We start from the raw sequence: 24765 nt of genomic DNA, 5'->3' as shown, positions 1-24765 counted from the left end.
AATTAAATTAGGGGTTGATATCACAAACTCTCACAATTAACTAAAAATTACATTTTTAAGGCGTCGCGACGCCAAAACTATCAGTGATAAAAAACAAATTTTTGCGTCAGCTTCTAGAGCTTTGTCAACTGTGAGCGTATGCAAATTTTCAAAATTTTATCTTTAAAATTAAAGACGATTTTGGGGGTGGACACAAGTGTTGCCGGACCCTGTATAGTTAATAATATTAAATTATTATTAATTAGTGCATACATTTTCTTCAGGAAGTGGAAATGTTTTTTTTTATAAATGTTCGAAAAGAGAATTCGGAATTCGCTAATTTTGAGACACCCTGTATAAATTACGTTCATATAAAACGTACGATTAAAAAACTATGATCGATTTTTTACGTTTATTTCTTTAAGAATAACAGTAATTTAGTGAACACTTTTTATAGACATGCTTTATTACTCATGATAAATGAACAGCTCCAAACAATTTCAAATTCCGGACACTAAAACTCTTCAATAGCTTCTTCTTTAGTCTCTGCCTCCGCTGGCTGAGTTGCTGGTGCCTCTGGTGCTGCCGGCTCAGGTGCTGGTGGCTCAGGTGCTGAAGGTGCCGGCACGTCTTCCGTCGTCGCAAGCGCCGCTTCTGCACTTTCCTCCACTGGTGCTGCTCCTTCATCACCACCCCCAACTTCGTCAGGTGCAAGTTGTTCACTTTGAACAACTCCTTCGGGAACTTCACCTGCCGGTTCAGGTGCGGGTTCTCCTTCTGTTACAGGAGGAGACTCAGTTTCTGGTTGAGTTTCAGCGGGAGGGTTTTCTTCAGCTTGACCTTCAGTAGGTGGTATTTCTTCAACTTGACCTTCAGCAGATTGTTCAGTTTCCCGCTCGGTGAAGACCGGCGATGAAAGTTCTGTTGCATCTTCAGTAGTGGATTCTCCTTCTTTTGAAGTGGGAAGTTCACTAATTGCATCAACAAAGGTTTCAGTTTCAGTAGGTGTTGTCGGTGGTGGTGGTTCTTCGGGTTCGGAAGGACTAGGCGGTGCGGCGGACGGCGGTTCTTGTACCGGCGGTGGGATTTCGATGCTGGGTTTCTTTATTTCTTTTTTTTCTACAAAAAAATGTATCTACGTAATAGTAGCAGATAAACTAACTTGCCTTTAGAAGGAGGCCCTTTTTCTTTTTTTTCTTTTGAACCTTTACGAGCTACAGCTGTACCAGAAGTTGGTACAAATAATTTATACTCATTTGGCAGGTCCTCGTCGCTGTATAACATATCTGAGAAATAGATCCGCCGAATTCGAACATTTGCGTGGATTTGTACTCTTGTCGTTTCCATATAAGTTGAACCTGAAGAACTCGTCAAATTTTTATAATTTTATCGTCGGCGGAAAAAATTACCATAAGCGCGTTTAGTAAAGTCCGCCAAATTAAACTGAACTTGGTTCCAACCGCTGCTCAGCCCAATGGGCATCGTGGTACAAAATGGTCGTACTTTAGTCGTAGACTGAAAATTAGACACTCTAAAACGCCGATGCATATCTTTATCATCTAAAAAAGGAAGAAATTGATGGTCAGTCGGGCGCGACTGTGATAATTATAGTTGACGAGCAGCACCTCGTTAAGTGGTAATTCTTACCCAGAATCTGTATCTCGAACGTAAAGTATTTCTTCATGTTCTTGACGATCATGACCAGAAAAGGAAGTTTTATTCCTAGAGAAAGTCTGGGCTTGATGGGACATGTGATGTATGTCGTCGCGACGTTGGTTCCGGAGATTTCAAGTACTAGAGATCTCACTTCTTCGTCGACTATGCGTCTGATGTGCCCATTCTTCACCTGCAACAAGAGCAAAAGGCTGGAGATCTGTCGCAGATGAGATAAGAAAAGTCGTGAGTTTCATATCGTATCGCCAGTATACGTGATCCGCCTGAAGAACTCCAAAACTGCATTAATATGGTAATGACCGCGACCTGCGACATGATAAATGTCACAAGAGTGATACTAAGACGTAAAACGGTGGGCTCGCGGATAACTTACTTGTTTGTCCCATAATTGTAAAGGACTGCTGCCGACGCTGTAGAAAATTGATATAAATCCACTCTGGAACGTATTGGCAAACATCACGAAACTAATTTCGTTAGCTGTCACTCCTGTTGTTTTATTTTGACTTTGACTTTTATATGAATTTACATTTGAAAGAGAATTTATGCGATCCCATGATTTTACGATGCAAGCACGGAAATTTTATCTCCCCCACTGATAGCGGTCAGACATGAGTTCGTCAATAATTCTTTGTTCTCGTGGAGTTAATTTAATAATTTCGGAATCGGCAGGTAACTCAACAACTGGCGACATGTACATTCGTCGAAGTCGTTCACCATTCAAAGCAGAACTTTGAAATTCCGCTAATATTTTAATTTCTTCCTCCAGTTTACTTCTTCGCGATTTTGCTAGCCTTTTTCTGCAAATCTGAGAACTGAAGAAAATTCATGAAGTGGTTGACATACATTTTCAACTTACTAAGGCGGTTTCAAGAGTCGATAGTAACTTGGATCATCACTAAGATTTTCGTCAGGTTTTGGTTCGACTTCGAATGTCTTTTTTAGAATACGTTTTTGCCACATTGCGAAAAATTTGTACTGGCCAAAATAACCCCCAAAGACCACCCCCAAAAATAGCAGCTCCGCACGGGTAATTTCAACACATTTTATGTTGCTAAGTTGCTAAGGAAAAGGTTCTAATTTTATGAGGTGTCATCTGAAATTTATTTAACAAAAAAGTCTCTGTCCACGGTGTTACGAAAAAACTGTTAACCCTTCAATTAACAAACAAGTTGAACGGTATTGCACCACCGACAAATAATTAGATTTTTTTAGCAAAAACGAGTTGAACAATCAGTAATCACTTAATAAGGTTCCATCTTTTATTTATTTAGTTAATAGTGCTCGGGGTTTTGGGCAATACAGACGTGCTGTGGGAACTCAAAATTAAGTTTAGTATGTGATTAATAAAACTGATTAATGCCTCACGATACAGCGCGTAGCCAGGATGAAATGGTAAGCAAAATGAACCAAATTTTTATTGAAGCAATGGAAAGTCTTTTATTTCTAAAGTAGAATTACTTACCTTCTGATTATGAACCTGAAGCCTGTTTTGCTCCATTAGGCCAGGACTCAAAACCCGACATCTGCATTCAGCCATATTTTTTCGGGCAATAGAATAAGCTCTAATAACGCTTTTATTTTCAAATGGAAGATAAAATTTTGTCAGTTTGTAGTAAAAAGCTTATAAATTACGAAGGTAAACCTTTTAAAAAATCTCTCTAGAATTAATTAGTCACAATTACGAAATTTATATTAATCTGTCAAATTTCGGCCTAATGCAGATGTCGGGTTTTGCATTTCGGCGACCGATTTGTAAACTATTTTTTTTTACACACCGTGTTTATTTTTGTTTTTCTCAGGTTTGCGTAAAAACTTACAAAATCATAACACATCATTGAAAAGGTACAGAAATAGGCTTTCCAATGAACTATAAGAGGTGCCGAGGGAGTTAGTTTTTGCCAAAATATTTGAGAAAAACTGATTTCGGCAAACAAACAATTTTGAAAAAAAAATGATAAAATTGATATTGAAAAAATTAATGTGATAAAAATGGTTAAGATCTTTGCTTTCTAACGCGGTCTTAACACACGTTGAAGTTAGTTATAATATAATACATGTCAAAGAATATGAAGACATTTTTTGAAAAATGACGTTTTGTTGACTTTTTGAAGATTTTGTAAAAATTTTAATTTAAATGTCTACGAAATTGAAGTTTTTCGTCTAGATAATTTCTATGCCTTAAATAAAATTTTCGTAAAACTGATATCTTTATCAGTTTCTAGAAAAAAAATAAGTAAAGAGGCAAATAATAATTTTGTAGTGTTATCCATTTATCTCATTTTGTGCTAACTTTTCAACAGATTGGCGAGTATTCGTATTTAATAGTTATTCATTTCCAGAAAATTCTAAACATTTTTTTTTAATTTCATCATAATTTTTTTGGTACAAAAGCAAGGTCTTCGTGATTAAGAAGTTTTCTAAAATGTGTTAATTTGGGCTGCAAACTTAATATATGACCAGAAATGACATTGATTTTTTAATGAAATTGCCAAAAAGTTTAATTTTAATTTTTTGAAAAACTTCTTGTCCTGTATTTTCTAAACAATATGAAATGTTAGTTGCTAGCATTTGTTACCGCGTCAAAAACGCAAAATCTCAGTCTTTCAATGATGCAATAAAAATGAAAAATCGATGTTATAATTCTAGTCTTAAAATTACATATGAAAATCAAATTTTGGGTTGTTTTTGGGTCAATATAGAGTCTAGGTATGAGTTTTATAGGTCGTTGAAAAGCTTATTAAATTGTCTTTCCAAAACTGTCAAAAAATTTCATAATTTTGCAGGTTTTCAAAAAAAAAACAAGAAAATAAATATTTGTACAGTAGAAGTTAAAAAACTGTTTTTTAAGATTATGTCTCTAGATTCGCACCTGATGGAGCAAATCGGACTTCAGATTCGAAATTAGGCCAAACTTTTTTCACAATAATCTTATCAAATCATCCAAAGTGAAAAATTTTTCATTTTTAACGTAACAAATCTCATAGATATTATCCGATTTATTTGCCACATTAATTTAGATACTTTTTAATTTTTTTTGTAAATCTTTTCAGTGGGTAAAATGTAATTTTATGCTGTAATTTCTAGGACTATGAATTCACTTCTCCTGGATAATACTGCGTACCTCCAACAAATCGTTACACGTGTAAGACGTGAGATATGAGAGCTAATTAGATAAATTAATATCTAACAATAATGAATAGACAGATCGATCGCTGAAATCAGGACCTCAAAAGCTCGCTTAGCAACGCATGCATAAACAAATCTGAAGTCTTGAAAGTCAGATCACAGTTAAAGAAAAGACTCCTCCAAAATGTCGGAAATCGCTTTTCGTCCTGCGAGAATTGCGGAAGACACGGAGAAACCAAAAATACTCAGTTGTGAAATTATAACTCCCAACGATTCGAATTATCCCAGCTACACCAATCTTCAGATTCCTTAGTGAGTATAAATGTCGTCACTTTTATATACTAATCACTGTTCTTTCAGTCGTGTGATCTGTAGGCAAAGATATCAAAAAGCAGGCATTCAACAAAGACGCCAGTTTATCAAAGAAATCAAAAAACAGGAGCTGTCACAGTCGAAGGCTTTGAATGGTGTGAGAATCCACAGAGTGTTTATTAATCCAGTACTGGCGACTTCTAAGAAGGAAGAAATTATCAAGTTGACGCCGAAGCAGCAGTTTAAACTGGAAACTTTACTGAAGGAATAAAGATTTCAGTACCTACAGGTGTTTTATTTTTGTTTTGGTCTTTGTGAAAATTTAATTCTGCTCATTGGGACTTCAGAGATTCACTCGTAAATAACAGCAATAATCGAAGTGTTTATGTAGGTTAGGAATTTTATGAGAAGTCGTTTGAGAACGCACCGCCTGATGAAAAAAAGACGCCGATTTTGTGTTTTTCGAGTCGATAAAAATTTATCACTCTGTATTTACATGAATGAGGCTATTGTTCCGGTTTAGGCTTTAGGCAGTAATTTGTACGCGTGTAGGAGCTACTGTTTCGGCGGCTATAGATTATCATTCTCTTCTTTGAGCTTATTTTTTGATGACTGCGCCGCCAGTAATTGCTTTATTTTGGAACTAAAATATAAAATGTCTACTTGTTATACCCCTATTAGGTAATTGGGAATAAAAGCATTTTATTTTCATTTTTACACAAATTTTGATCGCGGAATTGATGTGAAATTATCTCTCAATTTTGCTTGTTTAGTTAAATTTATTCATCACAATTTAAATATTTATTAGAAGCCAATAAAAGTGCATATCTAATTTCCCCCACACTCTTAGTTAATACAAGTTCAGCCAGCTTTATTTACACTTGTGATTGATTAATAGATATATTTAGGATACAGGTAGAAAATACATCTCGAAACTCAGGTAAAGCTTTTAATGTGAAAACTTTCAATGTTTTATAAATTTTTAAAAATTTTAGACATTACGAGGATAAACTTTTATACTTAGCAAACTATTCTCTGTGCTATTTATACTTTTGCTCTTTTCCACTTTTCTCGTGAAATTATTCTTGGAGTGACCTTTAATTATCAAATAAATTATTACGCGCTCCACCAGGTAACCTGTGTAATCTTTTCTGCTTGTTATTGTACTTTGCCTATTTATCTGTGTCAATTGTTCTTTCGTCTCTTAAAGAGGTGTTTTAGCAAAGAAGAGAGGCTAATTTGCAACCATTTACCAAATTATCACGCAAGAATAGAAGGTTGGGTAGTTTTCATTGCATGTGAAACATCAGGTTTGAATAAATTCTTTCGTGCAAAAAAGGGCTCATGCCCTATGAAACGTGTGGGAGCTATTAGCACGTGGGCCTATCCCACAAAAACTCCGGAATTCTCCCTTGCCGCGAACCCCATTCCCGACGCAAACCACCCCGATCTCCACCCACGCGCGTTCATCTCCGAGCCGCGAGGGTGTATAGCCCGTGGCGGCCATTTTGGCCCATTCCGTAGCACGTCGTGTTTTTCCGCGGCGCGTCGTCACCAAGTGGCGTCCCATCTGCGCGAACACAGTCGGCTGGGACAGTATCGACACGGGTTTTGTTTTGAGGAAGATGCTGCAGTAGTTGACCCATGACTAGTGTTTTGATAGTTGTTAGTGAAATCGGTGTGTTTAGCGTGTGTTTAGGCATGACAGTGAGTGGTCTGACTTAAAAAGACGCCTTCATAGTACAAGGAAGGAGTCGACGTCGCCGGCACCCAGCCGCCCCCGATCGGACTGCAGAGTAAGTCGGCGGCGGCAAACCGCCCCTCGCAAACGTCAAAACGGCCGAAAGCGCGACAGCGCCGTGAACATGGGGCTTATTGATTTTATGCCGGGGGCTATACGTGTGCGTGTGCTCCCCGAACGCACATGCTCCTTCACCCCCTTGAAAGTGGGGTTGTTTTCCACTAGTTGAGATGTAAATAAAAACAGATTTGAATTTGTACCACCGACAGCGGCGGTTCGGACAAATATTGATTTTCACGACCGGTAAAGAACTTTTCCGGAAAATACGATACCGGGTTTTTGGATGTTTTCCAACCGGAAAATACGCGACAGGCACTTTTTTCGCGCGGATTGCAAGAGGATTTCCGGATGTGAATCGACGTTGAGATTCAAATATCATTCAACAGATTTACCTAGCGTATAATTATTGCAGGTGGGACCCCTCACGTGTTCGGCCATAATCGCACATTACGATGTGACCCCAAGATGTTCGCGCATGTGAAATTTTCAGGGGTTGTACGAGCTACGATAGCTCTTGTAGTTTCGCTATAACGACGCGATTTAAAAATAAATTGGAAAGTTTTTGCAGAAAATGTTATCATTAAAGACAAGTAAATAATTCCGGGAATCGCAGTGATTAATCTAATCGAATGTTTTGTGTTGCTTTAAGTTCTTGGCATAAGCAGTGACATTTGTAAGTACCGATTTTCTGTAATTTTTAACCAAAAAGTTTTTAATTAATGGGTTGTTTAGATACAGAAATGCTACAAATAAAAGCTCCACTAATTCGACATTTAGAAGAGCGGAAATTGTACTGAAAGCAATTGAATCTATTACTTACAGATGATTTTATCGCAAATGAAATGAATAATATTTATTAAAAGTTTTAAGTATTTGCGATATTGCCAACATCGAATTCCTTCATAAAAATGAGGGAAGTTTATTGCCAATGGTTTTTATAGTAGCAGTGGAATGAAGTCTGTTAAATTTGCGTTTTTGTTTAATTTATAATGCTTTCTATCTTATGAAGGTAATTAAATTTTGAATTTTGCTGGAACTCAAGTCGCAAATTTAAATTGAATATTATTTTATTAGATTAATTTTATTTCTTTACCCAACTTTAATAATTTATAATAGAGCATTATTCGGTCAAACATTTTTACTTAAACGCATGACTATGGACTAATTTAATTCTTTACTTTTTTCTATAACTATCTATTCTCTAAATGTGAAATGATTCTACACATGTTTCCGTAAAGGGAGATTTGGCATCAATTAATTCATGCATGCATAACTCATTCATTATGTTTATTTTTACGTACCTGCATGATTAAATTGGTTCCACATATCAGCCTTTCAATTAAATTGAGCGTATTCAACGCATGATTGAAGATAGAAACAATTACTTCTAAATATCTAAATCATCTCTAGAGAGTAGAATATCTATTACCGATCATACGTTACATTGAAAATTGGTTTCAATTTTCACATTAATAAAATGATTTTTCGTCGATACTTTAAACGGTCAAAGTAAATTTGGTGGGTTGGCATTCCTAAGCATTGGCAGTTTTTTTAAATTTTTTAGTTTAAAACTTTCGATCGTGCGTATCTAATTATGTTATTCCGACAATTTCTCGAACTGCAAGAATGATGTTATTTTATTTGACAGAACTTTTTATGTTCTTTGGATTTTCTATATTCTTTAGGTATTTGAGCGAATTTTAATAAATATTTTTCAAATTCATAACAAATATAAGACTGCAGAACTTTTAAATGAATTAGACGCTGTAGGTACTCGAGATTTAGCAGATCTTTTTTGCCACTTGCCGTACCACCAGTAGAATTTGATGGATCAAATGCTGTGGATTCTGCTGACGATATCCTCTTGAAATATTTAGTTTTATTAGTTTTTTCTTTAAATCCTATTAACTATTATTCATGTTTATCTTTTTAGATTCTCAGACTAAAGAAATAAAAATTTGTGAATCAGGAAAACTACATAGGAACTGAGTATGAAACTGCTTTGCGAACATAAGAACTGAAAACGAATCGTGCCTCGTAAGTCTAGACAGATACTTAATAATTAAATAACAATTTAATTAACTTTAAATCGTAATTGATAAGTCTTGACCAATCTTCTAAGTATTAATTAATTATTGCGTTTACGAGGTGTCCCGCTGACCGCAGATTTTAAATTATTTCATTTAATCATCATATCGTAGTAAAACACCGGCACATGAACAATGTGTGATTAATAATAAAGCGTAATAAAACTCACTAAGTAATTCTCACGAACATAAATAATTTACTTCAATTATTAAAAGTCATTATGAATGGAGCACCATTATCATTTCCAATAAATTTCTGTTAACAAAAAATAAATGACAATGTGCACGTAAAGTTTTATGGATTTTCTTTTATTACAAACATAAATTTCAGATAAAATACATAGAGGGCAGTTTATGGAAGCATAATCAGGTTGTAACTCTTAAATTTAATTGTCGATTAAGTAATATCATTGTGAGAGAAGTAGGTCAATTTCATTAAATTGTTATATTGTTAAATCGCTAGGTACGAACACGCAAAATATTTTTGTAAAATAAAACCCGTTAAACTGCAGTTTTGAAAAATTCCTATTACCTATTTGTCGCGTAGGAAATTTAGTGTGAAATTTTATTCATTTAATACTTCATCTTGGAGATATGACACGGCGAAATGAAGTTTGGCATATAAAATATTTCAGTGCCCTTAAAACTATGTATGAGGGAATAAAATTTAAAATTTAAAATCACGTTTCGTTGGGCTCTTTCAAAATGTAATGCCTTGTTTCTGAAGCGAAAAGTATAAAATTCGGTCATGCTATCGACCGTGTGATCGAATGGGGTTTAAAAGGGGTCAAGAGTACTTTAAAAAAACCCTCTAGGTACACATTATCTACATATCAGATACATAGAGACAGATTTTTCCGAGATTTGAGAATGATTTGTGGTTGAAACCCGGAATCTTTTTCCGGGTTAGTTTTGTTTACGTCATATTTTACAAAGAATATCAAGCACAGGAGCAGCATGATAAATGTTTCGGTCTGTAGTGAATTTGTCCCTCGAGTTGCAAAAGTACAAGCTTTTGCACTAAAAGTCCGATTAAGCTCTTAATTCGGTCATCTACACAAAAGCTTGTTGCGGCAGGATCGAAAGGACGAAGTTTTGTAATTTGTCAAGTAAATTATTTCAGGTTTACTCTGATCATCCTAAAACATATTAAACCCAAGTTGGTGTCAACAAAGTCTCATTTTTATGACATTGTAAAATTTAATGCGTAATTAATTTTTTTTGGAAAGCCGAGCTACTTTAACACCTATAACTTTCTCATTATTATTTTATCCAGTAATATCATTTTTCATCCGGAATTAGAACACCTTTGTTGAGGGTGTTCAGCTAGTGTATAAGCAAAGACAAAAGGAAGGATATTTTGTCGCTTTATGCAAAGATTAAATTTGTCGGCATGCACTTGCATAATCCGTGGATGACGTTCCTGGGAAGGACAAGCAGAAATTATGTTGTTGGCAAAGCGACAAATTCCGTAAGATAAATGCAGCGCTATCAAAACTACCCCTACAATAATTCTTTCTTTCGAAAATTTCGATTCTTGGGTGTTTCGCAACGATGAGGCAAAAATTCGAGCGACGACGGCCCCAGAATACCGAGAAAGGGGGACGCCAACAAGGGACAAGAATAAATCTTGTCGGGTTATTCCCGGCCATTCTTTGTTGGTTTTTGCAGCCGCACCGTTTGTCAACCTGGTTCCCGCTTCTACAAATAGGATGTTAATTTCGATTGTTGCCACAATTATTCGGAATCACTGAGTATGACAAACAAAGAGGTGCATCTCCGTTTATACAGGAAACACGAATTGGGATCGATCGGACTTTCATTATTTAACAGTCTCTTATGGCTTCGATGGCGGTCGGGCAAAAACGCATTAACTACATTATGATGGATACCGTGACGAAGGAATTAATGGACGTAACGTCTGTGTAACGATAATTGCGGAGATGGGTTTGTTTCCCACCGAACAATGAGTAATTATCCGCAGAATCCCAATTGCGATGGGACAAGAGCTTCCCAAACATTTTATAGCTCGCGGCTCCAAGCTTCTTCAATTAAAGTCCTGTTTTAATATAATTTATTCCAATTGATTTATGATTCCGGGAGCTTTCCCCAAATATTCTGATTTGATTTTATGTGTTATGGATATAGAAAGATGCACAGACCCTTTATATGCATGACTCGACTGCAGACATTCGATACATCTTCCATTATAAAACTAAAATTGAATTTGCAAGATTTTTATTTACCTCCACTAGGAAAATATCTCTTGATAACTCGAACATGTCTCATTTCCACCCCACGACTACTATCATCCCCAGCATCGTTTTTTATCTCAGGTAGTTATCGTACCCTCCCGAAAACATTGATTTTCGCTCGTCCACTTTCACCTAATTTGCTTCGTCGATTTTTTCGAGGGCGCACTCGCAGCGATGAAACTAATTGTCGAAATTGAACAAATCTAATTTGCGTCATGTTTACTGCCACGTCCGGGCTCCGGAAATGGTTTAGGTTCGTACTTAACCCCACCATAATGACTGCAGACTTGGTAAATGCAGGATGATTGTTTTCTATTGCGTGCTAGTTGCGACGATTTGATCCTGCACAATTCGCTTTTTGGGGCAGATCTAATTATGCTCGGAATGCATGCTCAGATTTGTCCTTTTCGAATCGCCGGCACTGATGAATTTGCGGTGAAACCGCAATTCGCATTCTGGCAATGCATACAGCTGATTTAATGGGTTTCTTATCGGCTTGCCGGGAGAATCTATTGTTTAATTTGGATCTTAGTGGCACGAGCATTGGAAATGCACACTGCTCAGTGAGGCGGATAAACCGGAAATTTCTACAGAAGCCGGAAAAAAGTTTGGCTGTATTTTTGTTTCCAAGGGCGGGCTGCGTTAAACGGCGCCTAATGAAGGAAAATGTGCGAAGTGAATAAAAGTCTCCGAACTAAAGTTTTGCAAATGTTTTTAATTACAAGATTGATGGCTTCAGTCAGCACAATAAACTTTTTTTAATCCGCAAGAAAAAATGCGAGAATGTTTAGTTCTGACACCTAAAGTCTGTTTAGATGAAGCCGGAGCGCGAATACGGTGTTAATCAAATCTCTACTTTTTGTGTAAAACAGACAAGATTTCTACCTTTTTGTAATAAAAGTAAAGCTACCTTATTTAATTTAAGGAACATTTACTGTAAATTTAGCTTAAATTAGTCAGATTTGATGTAATTTTCTGACGCGGTTCGAACTAATAACTTGTCCCGACGAACATTCTTCCGTTTTTGATATACGAAACGTCAGAGGAATGTAGTTTTAATTACACAGACTACAAACAATAAGGACGTTTTCGCAGGCTCTTTGTCCAGTCAGTGGCGCGTACCTACTGTTTAAAGAAATGAGTATGAAACTAAATCCATTTCGTTCACGGACATATAAATTCGTTCCTAGGGAACTTTTGCGTAGTTCTGTTATGTCGTGGTCATCAGTCTCACCTCGACGCTAATTAAATTTTTACTTAAATTATGAAATCAATAATTTCTGATAAATCGATTGCAAAAGGGAACAATGCGAGTTCGACATTTCTACCTTTGAAGTTCAGAATCAACCTCATTTCTCCTGCAGAGAATTTTTTGCATGCGCCAAAAAAGTATCCACTACAGGTATCAAACTTATCCTTTTCGAATTCTGCTGATTTTTAAAATTGCTCCTTTGTAAATCGGTAAACTCTGAGCAGGAAAAATGACATTTCCGAATTTTTGATAGGTGGTTAAAACAAATCTCGTTTCCGAACTGGATAAAAATCAAATAAAGCAGCTTCATTTGCATTATTTTGTCCCTAATTGATGGTGAACTTGGCAGTTTACAATTGCTAACGAACTCAAAATTTATATTCTAGCGAAGCAGTCGATTTTTTTCCTTAAGTGTACATTGAGATGAGGCTGGCGAAGGCAATTACAACCCCTCCGCTAGCAGATTATCCATGTTTGTCTTTTACTGTGCGCAGTGGATTTAAGCGATTTCTAAAATCGAAACCGGGAAAAATTTACATAAAACGGGAGAGATCAATCGTCTTCATGGGAACTTAGCGAACGTAAAAAGCTTCCAGTTCATTTGTGGGATTTACTGTCTTGCTTTGCTTTCTCATAAAGTATTTACCAAGGTCGTGTACTCTACCCTATGGCTTTACATTAGATAATTTATTCCAATTCCAATTATTGCAGGAGCAAGAACGACGAAATAATTATGGCAATGTTCGTTTGGGGAATTAATAATGCACGAGCTGTAATGGTGAGAGGCAATTTCCCAAATGTCAAAAAACCAATCAGATTAGTGGATTAAGCAATCGGATCGATGTCGGGAGAAAAACTCACTTTAATTGAAAAACAAATTAAGAGCAAAGTTTAATCTTCCCTCATCAACGTCACTTGTGTTCGAAAAATTGATTAAGCGAGTGTAATGATGGATTGACATGTCCGCAGAAATCCAAGAACTGTTTTTTTCGCATCCAGATTTTATTCTAGAATCATGTCGAATTAATTCTTGCCGCTTATCGCTTAACATCTCGGAAACTTTTTTATTGGGCTATTTTTCCGGAAGGCACGCCGGCATAATGTGGCGAAAACAAACAGTGAACATTCAAGAACTCGCAGAAATTTAATAAAATAAAATGGCGTGTATTATGGTCCTGTTTATTTAACGTTCACAAAACTAGTTACATTGTTTTATTATTAATTATTCATTTGTTTTATTAACTCATCACCCGTCAGCGCTACTAGTATTTGAAAGTAAACAAATACTCGTACTCCTGGAAACTGTTAACTAAACGGAGCGTTGATCTCAAAACGAGCTGCTGACATCAAATTTCGCTGAATTACCTTGTTGATTTCGAAAAAGCCGCAAACAGACATCCTCATAATGAATTAAATTGGCACCATTTTCAAAACGTGATAAACGAACTTGACAAACAATGCGGACAGCTTCCAATCGTTTGGAAAATAATTATGCGCCTTTACCCTCGATCTGTAAATTTTGCAGATCCGTCTGTTAAAAACAAATCGAACCTGAACTGATATAATCCAGTCGTAAATTACGCCACAGCTTGCAAATCGCACGAGTGATTTTTTTTCAGATGGTATCTAGTATAATTTCTGGAGGCGACTTCCCCGACGTTGATTTATGAAGTCAATAAAGTTGTTCTAAATAAATTCGGGCCATTATTTGGTCGTTAGCGCGCGCAAAAGCGGACTTTACCGGTGGGCTTGATTGTCCATGAAATTGTCCAAAATTCAGGCCGACGCAAGATCTATGGCCGCCTCTGTGTACCTAGTCGATGGGGAAAAGGTAATGGTGTAGAACCGAGCAGCAGAAAATGAATGAATGTTTTCATTTTTAATGGTATTTGTGTATTACTGCTCAAGTGGTCGTTCTTAGAACGGTCTTCATTTTAAATTCTTTTATGTAAGTTTTCCGTTAAGAATGTTGACCACCTATTGATTGTTGGATTAATAAAAGATATTTATTGGTTTTCTTTCACTTTACAGGGCCTTAACTCCGATGTGGCGGTGAGATGCGGCGCAGCACGATGGAAGCCACCTCCGTGGCGATGGGCGCCACTTCTCTGGCGTTCCTGGTCTCAATGTGGATAGCCTCTACTTTATCCGTGTCAGTGATTCCTCACGATGCCCATCCAGGCTACAGTGTGAAGAAGTACAACAGCGGCCTCAACTATCGGCTGCTCGATTCGGGTTTTTCGCAGTTTTTCACGATGTTAGAAGACGGTTCGATAATGACTGTTTCGGACGTGAGCCCGTTAGTCAATAGACCGATCGATCTCTTGGTGTTGGAGGGTGAGGGCAACACCACTAAGACCCACATGTTGGAGTTGTACGTGTTGGACAGACGGAACATGTTGAGTTTTAAATCGGACAGTGATGAGGTGTTGGGGCGCGTGACCGAGAACTCTCCAGCAGGGACCAAAGTTGAAGGGTTACCGGTGTTACAGGCCGCAAGCGGACTGACGACGGTGCCCATCACGTATAGCATCATCGGTGGAAACGCCGCGCAAGCCTTCGAATTAAGACATAGTTTGACTGGAGATGTTCTTCAGAATGTTACGGTTAGTATAGGAGGTCGCCGTTTGTAGACACATTTCCTCGAAAGAAAGAATTTCGCAATGGTAACCTTCCAGTTGCGGAATTCTCTCTTGGTGGATAAATGTGACAACAAACGCTGAAACGACCCTCCACAGGTCAGTGATAATCAAGCCGGCGTGGATATCGTCACCTCTCAAGTCCTCGACCGAGAAGAAATCAACAGATACGTTTTGACAATACAAGCCAGCGATCCTATTGGAGTAAACAAAGCCGTCAGCAACGTAGTCATCGAAGTCGAAGATGAAAACGACAACAGTCCTGTGTTTAGCCAAAAAGTGTATCGCTTTGTCGTCGGAGATGATTCCCTCGAAGGAGACAATGTTACCACCTCTTGGAAACGCTTCTCCTCCGTCGGGAAGGTGGAAGCCACCGACGCAGACGGCGACAAAATCGCTTATAAACTTGCCACTCCAACCAACTACCTCGTGATTGTCCCTCAAACTGGAGATCTCCTCCTAAGCGAGGAACCTTCCGAAGAGGTTGATTTGGAGCTCATAGTAGAAGCGCACGATATACGGACTCCTAGTAGGACATCTCCACGACCCGCGCAAGTTCTCTTCAAGTTTAAACCACCAGAGTCGTCGAAAGTCGAGTTGGATTTAGATCTTCAGGAGTTGGCAGAACGGGAATTGCATCGAGGAAAGAGGAGAGTGACGAGAGCTGTGAGGCCTACGAAACGGATCGAGTTTACGGAATCGGACGGTGACACTGAAGGACGAAATGTTTTTCAATTGGAAAAGGAAACCGACAGGGAAACGTTTAAGATTAGGGATGAAAACCCTTGGGTCACTGTTGATCCTAATGGTGCTGTTCGAGTAAAGAAGAAGTGGGATTACGAAGAACTAGGACCGGAGAAAACTATTGATTTTTGGGTTACCATCACCAATTCCGATAAAGGTGGTAAGTAATTTATCCATTTATTAAACGTAGATTTAATAGAATCTTACTTCTTTTGGTGGACAAACTGCAGCACTGGAACTATAAAAAACGTGCTGCTGTTAGGTTGAGGTTGTTTCTTGTGCTAATGTCGTTCGTGCTGTTTTGACTTTAATAATATAATTTATCGAAAATCGATACGAATGTAGTAAATTTTATTTCCAACAATAAAATGTTTCATCTGGGGCTCAACTGATCCTTTTTCGGCTTTGACATTCGTTTAGTAATAAAGTTAATAACAACAGTTATTTGACAACATTACTAATTTTTCTAATAATAAAAACAATAATAATAGAAAAAGCAGTATAAAAGATCATGTACGGTACTTTCACCAAAAGCTCATAGCGAAAGTTCGCTCACATGCAGCTCGTTCTTCTATGAGGTTTTTTCGGCATTTGTGGAATAAATAATTATTGCAGTTGTAATTAAACAGTGCAAGTCGAACCTGAAATACTCACTTTAAAGCTTTTTTCTTCGTGGAATGAAATTCAAACTTTTATCGATTCTATTTGATTTGAACAATATTGTCTAAATATTAATAAACCTGTGAAAGGGTTTTAATTTACAGTAAAATTGCTGTGCAAAAACCGGTCGTGAACGTTTCAAATACAGAGTGAACAATGTAGCGCTAAATTTGCATATTTTTTTAATAAAATGGACAAAATGAATGTCGGTTCCATTTTTATTTATGTTTACGGTACAGTCAGTTTCTTTTCAAGGTAATTCTTCATTACGGAATTAGTTTGTAACCGCAAATTGCAACATATTTTTTTTCTCCATTAGCAAATAAAAATGAAATTATATCGCATCTATTTGTTAAGTTGTAATTTCAGTGCCAGTTTCAATATCGCTTAAGTGCTGTTTTAAAATTTATGAACACTCTTTTAGGTTAGCATTATCACACTCAAGTCTGAAGCCTCCTAGAGACAGCTAGAACCAATTTGCCTTAATGCGATCCACTGTTTTATTTATGTGTTGTCACATTACTGTTGCATTTGCTTTACTGCCAATTTCCCTATTGTTTAACGTCTCTCGCAAATCGTATTTACTCACAAATATAGTCTCAGTTCGAGCCATTTTACACTCAATATTGGGTTCACATTGGATTATGTATTGGAAACTAATGTCACTGAAGACGGCCGTAGTGCAGTTGAAACGTGTTCACTGAAAGAAGTAAGGCGAATTTTTCCCGAGATTCGTCCCCCATCTTCGTATTTTTTAATTTAAAATGCGCACAATATAATTCATTTCATGAAATTGACTTTTGTGTGTCCCCGTCGCCATCCTAATTAAAACAAGCGACGATCCTCGGTGACATTTTAAATATTCATTACTCGACGGAAAAGTTTTATTGTCTTGGCGTTTTTAATTATTGTTCCACATCCATCGCTAATTCGACCATATGGCGCATATGCATCATGTTCATGAATAGTATTTCAGGGAAGTTTCAATTACTCTCCCACAGTTTGGTTCATTTCCTATTGAAAATGCCTTCACGAACGGAGCGCCAATTTGAATCAAAAGAATACCGCCGATTTTATGACCAATTATAATTTTCTAATCGGTCGGGATTGCGGCCCAAATTAACTCTCTCAAAATTAACGCGATTGCTAGCGTTCCGATTAAAATAAACATTGAGAGGTGGAGTAATAACCGCCAGTCTAAAATTATAGCGAGTCATTATCTAATTTTGTTATTTCTGTTTTCCTTTCACCATTTTTATTCGCCGATTCAGGTGCTGGGAAAAAACAGCGCAATCGGAATACCACAAAAATAAAAAATACAAACATGTGTCTCTGGGTGAGTTATGAGCTGCCAGAGAGAATACACCCAATTTTTTACAAGGAACATAAGGTCGGTTTGAAATTTAATCCAGCATGCAGTCTTGATTGAAAGCTGCCGGGGGCATATGCAAATTCTTTTTTCTTTTGAGACCTGCGGCCGCTATACATATAAACTGTACGTCAGAAGTTTTGGATATTGTTATCCAGGAAAATAGAGTAGTTTTCTCAATAGCTTCTCCGGTTTTCTGCAAGCAAGAAGACGAAAGGATCCTTAACCTCCCACGCGCAGTTTGTAGCACGACTCCGGCGAAAAGCACTCGACACGATACTTCAAACAACTGCTTTATTTTCCAACTTTCCAATCATATTTAGTTGCGCCACATGGCCCTATTTATTCCGAATAAAATATACACCTAGCAGGCGGAATAAATATTTTGCATAAATATTTAACTCCAACTAACCTCATTTACTAAATCGTCTTGAACTCTTCGAGCGTGGGAATTCGACTGTTTTATTTAAAAACATAACTAGTTTTTTACGAAGAAGCTCACCGAATCATGAAACGTATCTTCTTTCCGGAAGCTATGCGGTTGACTCAAGTTAGACGGAATTCGTTCGCTTTTTATAAAAGATGGTAGAAGGGTGAATTTTGTTTAATTAAGCAATTCAATCGGTTTTATGGACAATGTTGGCGCGAATATCCGATTAAAATAAAAAGATCCATCGAGTTCGAAGAAATGGCGATCCATTATAGACGAACGGAAAGAGCAAATTGGATTTCGCATTTAATTACGACTTTTGCTGGACAATTTCTTTCTTGGTGGGCGTTCTCTTTTTATTTATTGGTCGCCAAAATGGAGAAGATATATGAACGTCGTTTAAATACATAGACCGGATAATTTGTTCAAGGGATGTTCTATTTTTTATGTTGTCTAATAATGAACAACATGAGGGAATGTGCAATATATCTTATGAAATTTTGACATGTCTATTTCTGAGAGTACTGAAATTATTGAAGTGGGATTGCAGACACTTGAAAGCTTTCACTTGAGCCAACTTTGCTTTGTAGCAGTATTATGCTTTACAATAATAATATTATAATAAGATCTAAACCGCAAAGGATGTGTTCTAGGTATGTGCGCAAAAATAGAGCATGCCAAATGTAAATTGAGCTATTGAGAGTGTTACACTCACTCGAGGACGTAAAATGAGACCCAAATAGTTTTGGAACTTCGGCTTCAAATAAAATTCTTATTTGTCATGTATAGCCAAAGTCTAGGGAATTACTTCCTGTTGAATTCCTTCAATAATATCGAAGGGTCAAAACATGTTTTTTACAAAATGAAAATATTGACGTTTATGTTTATATTTATCTTGTTTATCGTGCCGCTGTATATTTTTGTTTAAATATTCAAATACATGGATGTTAATTTCACCACCGTAAATTTTATTCAAAGCTTGTTTTTGCTTACAACAAAATATTCATTTTACATCTTCTCTGATTATAACTCTCGGGTTAAACTTTTCAGGAAAAATGAGATGAAAATTAATATCGCGTTGTTTCATTACGATACGTTTCCTTTAATTTAACTTTCCTGAAATGCAATTAAGACCAACGCACCTTTCTTCTCAAGTGTTACTTTTACAGCTCGGATGATCGGCCGTAAAAGTAACTTTTTCTTGTAGAAGAAAAACAGGTAATCAGATAAAATTAATTTGTTGTAGTCGGACAGATGGTCGAAGACATTTCATGAGTTTTCCGGTGACTTTCAGTTTTACGTATTCCATAAGGATTTTGTATTTTTCGTCAGAAGCATCGATTATTGCAGTTTGATGACTCCAAAACGGCGGGTGCGATATTAAAAAACTTCAGTCCTCCCATCTGTCAATTCCACATCGATATTCTCTGGAAAATTTCCACAAAAAACTCTTCCCAAGAATTATTTTATTATTCCCGGGCGTCGACAGTACATCATAAAACATGAGTTCTCCGGTTCAAAAAATGTAAATTCTCATGGTTATCCCTTGTCGGTAAGCGATCCCATCGTAAACGATTTTTTATCAGTTTTAGATACAAGGCAAACTCAGAAATTTTCCGATGAGAATTCGACATTCGCAGCAATTACGTGGATTCCGCATTAATAAAATCTCAAATTTTACACTTTTTTGCCCCAAGCACGTGAACATCCGTTTCGCCAATCCTAATAAAGCGCCGTCGATTTATCGCCTTCCGGCGCGAAGAACTTCGCATTATTCGAAGCGATAAAGTGAATAATATGAGCGATTCGAAACCGACAGCGGCGCCATCATGGGAGAACGATGGCCAATTGTCTCGCGATTTTCGAAAATCGACGCTTTGATGGAGAAAATTGAGGACATCGAAGGAAAAGTTTCAAAAGATGGAGACTCTTAATACGGATTTAAGGGCGCGAGCCCTGTAAAACACGAAATAAGTAGTAAAGTTTTAATAAAAATTTGATGTGTCGATGAAATATGTTTTTGTTTTTATCGTAAATCTCGCTGAAAGGCTGCTCTCGCCTGACACTAATTGGTGAGATTTAACAAAGCAAATAACTGAGAACATTTTTCAACAAATTCCAAACTTTTTCACTCAATTAACCGCAATTAGACCGCTTCAGTGACTCGAATATTTCAAAGCAGTCAAATTTGAAATCGAGGCGAGATTTAAACATCGATTAATCCATAAACAGTATAATTTAGCCCACTAGCATCGATTAATTAAACAAAACGATTCCATTAACGTCTCATAAATACCGAAATTAGAAAAATCCGTTAGCAGGAATGAATTTATCAAAAGCACACAACCTACCAGACAATTTATTTACTTAATAAATTTCAAATTCACACTTTTTGCTTGTAAACCAGTTAGTTAAACCGAAATTCCGCTGGTTTCTTGGAAAATTTATTAATTGCCCCCCCTTGGTGTCGAGCCTCGTTATTACAACAAACTATCTTTAGTTTTCACGTGTCTGAACTTCGTAATTCCACGTTCTCAATTATTTACCGGTAGCATCGCACAACGCAATTAATTTTTAATATGATGTATCGCTGGATTGCTCGCAACGTACACCTTAATTTAATCATGCAAGCTAAAGAAAAAACGATCACGAAATGTTAAATGTGGTCGTGTTATTGCCCGCAACGTCAAACAGCCACAACAAATAGATATTTATAACGCAAGGACTTGTATGAATACAAGATAAAAGCTTTAATTTGCTCCTTTTTTTTTCGCTCGACGATGTGTCCTTTTCATCTCCGACAACGGCTGCGGAAATATCCCGCATTTTTTACCGCCCAAATATATAACAACAATAAAAGTGCTTGTTTATTACGTACTTTGTTTCATTCCGTATGCCCTCCAAGTTGCCATGTTTTTGTTGAAACCGTGTTATTGGTTCTCGCTAGACCGCAATTTATTATAGGAATCTTATTTGGATGGCGGGCAAGCGCACCAAACGAATTTATTGGCGAAAAGCTCAACTTTCCAACTGTGAGCTTTTTACTGGACTTTCACAATGCACATCTAGACGGCGGGACCCTAATGCGGATAATTCAATTCTCAACTTTACGTTTCTACGTTTCCGACGTGCTACGTTTACGTAAGGAAGACCTACAATCGGACGTTTCCACTTTGGGAGAGCTAATTTTCAGGGGAGACGGGGACAAAATAGAACACTTTAAAAGAGCTTTTTGCAAGGAGAGGTTTTTCGCAGAGTCGGCGTTTCAGTCTGTTCAAGTTTGAAGAGGATTTTAACTGAATTGTTTTATTGGTTTTTTTCTTAATTAAGGCAAGGATTTGAAGATTGTTCTCAGTTGCGGGTTAGTATTAATTTTGTAATTTGATTAAGAGCTCTGGAAGTGGAGGAATCTTGGAAAGTTTTGATTACGAAATTTGAAGGGAAACTATGCACGAAACACACTTTTTGTAATTAACAGGACTTTTGATTTTTTTGCAATTAAGTTATTTAGCAACGAATTTTATAGGTGCGAAACTTATTTTGATTCTTCCTGAAAAGATCTTTTAAAACAGTTTAGGCAATCAGATCTGGAATGTTAATTTACAAAAAACCTCTCCTTTGAAAGCAGCTCAGGTTCTCCCTTAGATTTAGTCATCACTTTAGGACCTAGGCTTTTTCACATTAATCACCCAATATGAACTCTTGCCATTACATATAATTTGCCGGGGTTTCTATAAAGACACCTCTCTAACCCTAAATCATCTTTTATTGTCAAACGAGAAACACACAAAGAAGTAAATAATCTTCACCTCCTCTCCAAAGGGTCAGCTTCATTTTCAACACCTTCACATTCTAACCTCCGTACTAAGAACCTCTGACCCATTACACCGACCAGCCCATATATCATTCCTCATTTTAACCATTAAGATGGTAGATAACGACCACACCGCGATGCAAGTGCACCCGAATAGGTCTGAGTGCATCCTGATATCTCTCAATCTGATTAGAAATACATCGAAGCCTAGGATCTTGATAATGCGATCACAATTAAAAGTGACATGTGGTAGGATTGAAGCACACGTGCATTTAATTTTGATGTTATCTGACAAATTGCTTTACTCGATGTACACACCCACCCACGTTGTTGTCATTGTTGCAACGCCGGGTTTAAATATAGCGCCATTTCTTCCGGAGCATGTCGCGTGCTAAAAGGAAATCGCGTTTTTACATGAAGTCAGAAGCTTTGCAAAGTACAAGTTCATTATAATGAATATAGTCAAATTCTGTAGACTGTTTTTTTTCATCAGAAATTTTATTTTGTTCATTTTAAAACTATTTTAATAATGTTCGATCACTCTATTATACGAAATTTAGTCACAATTCACTGGAGCAATATATTGATGTTGCCGTGAAGATCAGTTGCAGGCGCAAAACTCAGTGACAAGGAAGTAAAGAGAGCTGTTGGAATGCTGTAAGGTAAGCAGGTCCAGACGGCTTCAGCAATAATTTATTGAGTTTATTCTTCTATAATGGTTAAACTAGAAATTAAGCAGATTTTTACAAATAAAGCAAATAACGAAAATTAATAGACACTGATTAGAATTTTTACCAAATTATATGTAGTTTGGATTTTGAAGGTCGCGGGAGTAATGTATGTATAAAACACATTTTAGTTAGATTAAACGAACATTTACATGTGCGTGTTGCTTTGAAAAAAAATATTCAGAATGTTAAAAACCTCTAATATCAAGATTCAAGATTGGCTAGAAAACCTAGCACTCGTCGAAGCTGCTTAGAAAATTATGAAGCGGTTGTAGTAATTTAAGAAACTAACTTGTTCTTTTCAAATCCTACAATTTGCGGGCCTAGATTTGGAATTTCCGCAAAATTCTACGTAAAATGAGGTATAATAACGCAAGTTTACTTCAAAAATAAAATTGAAAAATTTTCATCGATTGAATTGATGATCTGAATTTGAAAGAAGATTTGAAATCTGCGGAAAATTCTGCATAAGATGATGTATAATTTTTGATTTTTGGAAAATATAAGAACGATTTCTTAGCTAAAAATTTGCGAGAAAAACGATGGCGAAAACCGTTATTTTTTCGATCTGTCGTTGTTTACGAGATATTGAGCACAAATTATTCCAAACCTTCAAAAATTTGGTTCTCTGGCGACTATTCAAAAATTCAAACGGCAACTAATTACTCAGTTATATGTATGTTGTCGTACGTTTAAAAAAAATTTAAATGATTAAAATATCTCAAAACTTTAAAATTCTGTAGGAGCAAATAAGCACTAAGCCGACAATATGGAAACGGGCATAATTTGAAGGTTCAAACAATTCCCATCTTATGTGGAATTTTCGAAACTCACTTTATCGATCGAACTCTGGAAAATATTTCGTTCCCCCTCAAATCCACCCTTGCATATGTAGGTAATCGTCGCCATTCTCTCCGCCGTAACAGCAGGGCTTCGGTTTGACTCGATCATCTATTTTTACCATAATCGTCTATTTCGGTACAGAAATAGCAGCAGTGTGACGACTTTTTCTTCTCCTCAATTAATGAAAAAGTTGTTTTCTCATGAACAAAACGAGAAAACAACGGTTCTCATATTAGCCGCCATTTGAGAAAGCGATACTTCGAAAAAACAAAGTTTAGGCTGTCATTATAAGTAAATTTGACGATAGGTTGGAGAGAGATTCGTTTCAACGACATTTTTTCGGGTAAGGAAAAAGGTGACAAATCGCTGGAGTGGGGCTATTAATTATGACACCTAATCGTCGTTCCGGGTACCATATAGGGACGAGGGAAAAAACTATAAATCTCGAGATGAGTATTTATCACAATTAATAAATATTCGAGGACGGCGACAGCGGCGTGGGTGCCACATAAATTTTCTCACCTCGCGTAAACGAAAAATGCGTCAAGATCAAGCTTTGGAGTTTAATTATTTCGTCACGCGGAATCTATGCGAAGACAAATAGTCGGCATAACGCGGAGAGAGTTATTTTCACTACACAACTTGTGCTCCAACTCATTGTGTTTACCTTTAACGCCGTTTGCTTACGTTTACTCGACATCAAAAAGTCGTTTCATTCATTTCTCAGATGTTGGCTTGTGAATTGTTTATTTTTATTTGTTATTTCTTCTACTTTGTTTCGGTAGAGAATGACCACTGAAAGGATTTCGGTCTAAAGATAGGCTTCATGAGCTTGAAGGCAAACAAAATAAAAAGATTGAGGAAACACAGTAGACGTTAATTACGCAAGTTTACTCACTTTGTTCATTAATTTACTAAGAAACAGAACAAGGGGTGCAAGAGGTGTAAGAGAAAATGGTATAATAACTCGAATTTAAACTTTGCTCCGACACATTACGTTTCTAAATCAGTATGTCAATATTTTAACAGTCATTTTCTCTCTTCTATGATTT

At 36.8% G+C, this 24765-nt stretch overlaps 3 protein-coding genes across 13 annotated transcripts in view; 2 read left to right on the top strand and 1 right to left on the bottom strand.

The window, feature by feature from the left end:
• Positions 1-418: 418 nt before the first annotated feature.
• LOC148174071 (uncharacterized) lies at positions 419-2184 on the bottom strand. The gene is made up of 5 exons (XM_088036016.1): positions 2027-2184; positions 1627-1825; positions 1389-1538; positions 1161-1337; positions 419-1104 (listed from the first exon to the last, which is right to left on the bottom strand). The coding sequence occupies exons 1-5, from the start codon at positions 2108-2110 to the stop codon at positions 494-496; spliced, it is 1221 nt and encodes a 406-aa protein (XP_087892142.1). The 5' UTR covers positions 2111-2184; the 3' UTR covers positions 419-493.
• A 2740-nt stretch (positions 2185-4924) lies between these two features.
• LOC148174070 (uncharacterized) lies at positions 4925-5362 on the top strand. Its single transcript, XM_088037376.1, has 2 exons — positions 4925-5091; positions 5140-5362. Exons 1-2 carry the CDS (start codon positions 4964-4966, stop codon positions 5360-5362), a joined length of 351 nt encoding a protein of 116 aa, XP_087893502.1. The 5' UTR covers positions 4925-4963.
• Positions 5363-6648: 1286 nt separating this feature from the next.
• Positions 6649-24765, top strand: part of CadN (neural cadherin) — a 192759-nt gene continuing 174642 nt past the window's right edge. For 6 of the 11 annotated variants that reach the window (XM_088036180.1, XM_088036176.1, XM_088036178.1 and 3 more), the window contains exons 1-3: positions 6649-6887; positions 14518-15092; positions 15225-16029. In XM_088036180.1, the coding sequence (XP_087892306.1) occupies positions 14544-15092; positions 15225-16029 (1354 nt within the window). In that variant the 5' untranslated portion in view covers positions 6649-6887; positions 14518-14543. The remainder of the gene's footprint in view (positions 6888-14517; positions 15093-15224; positions 16030-24765) is intronic. The other 5 variants (XM_088036182.1, XM_088036174.1, XM_088036184.1 and 2 more) reach the window with 1 other exon arrangement.

Source organism: Gnatocerus cornutus, chromosome 5 (genome assembly GCF_029298725.1).
Source record: "Gnatocerus cornutus isolate USDA-ARS CGAHR chromosome 5, icGnaCorn1.1, whole genome shotgun sequence".
Lineage (NCBI taxonomy): Eukaryota > Metazoa > Arthropoda > Insecta > Coleoptera > Tenebrionidae > Gnatocerus > Gnatocerus cornutus.
This window is presented reverse-complemented; position numbering and strand designations above follow the sequence as displayed.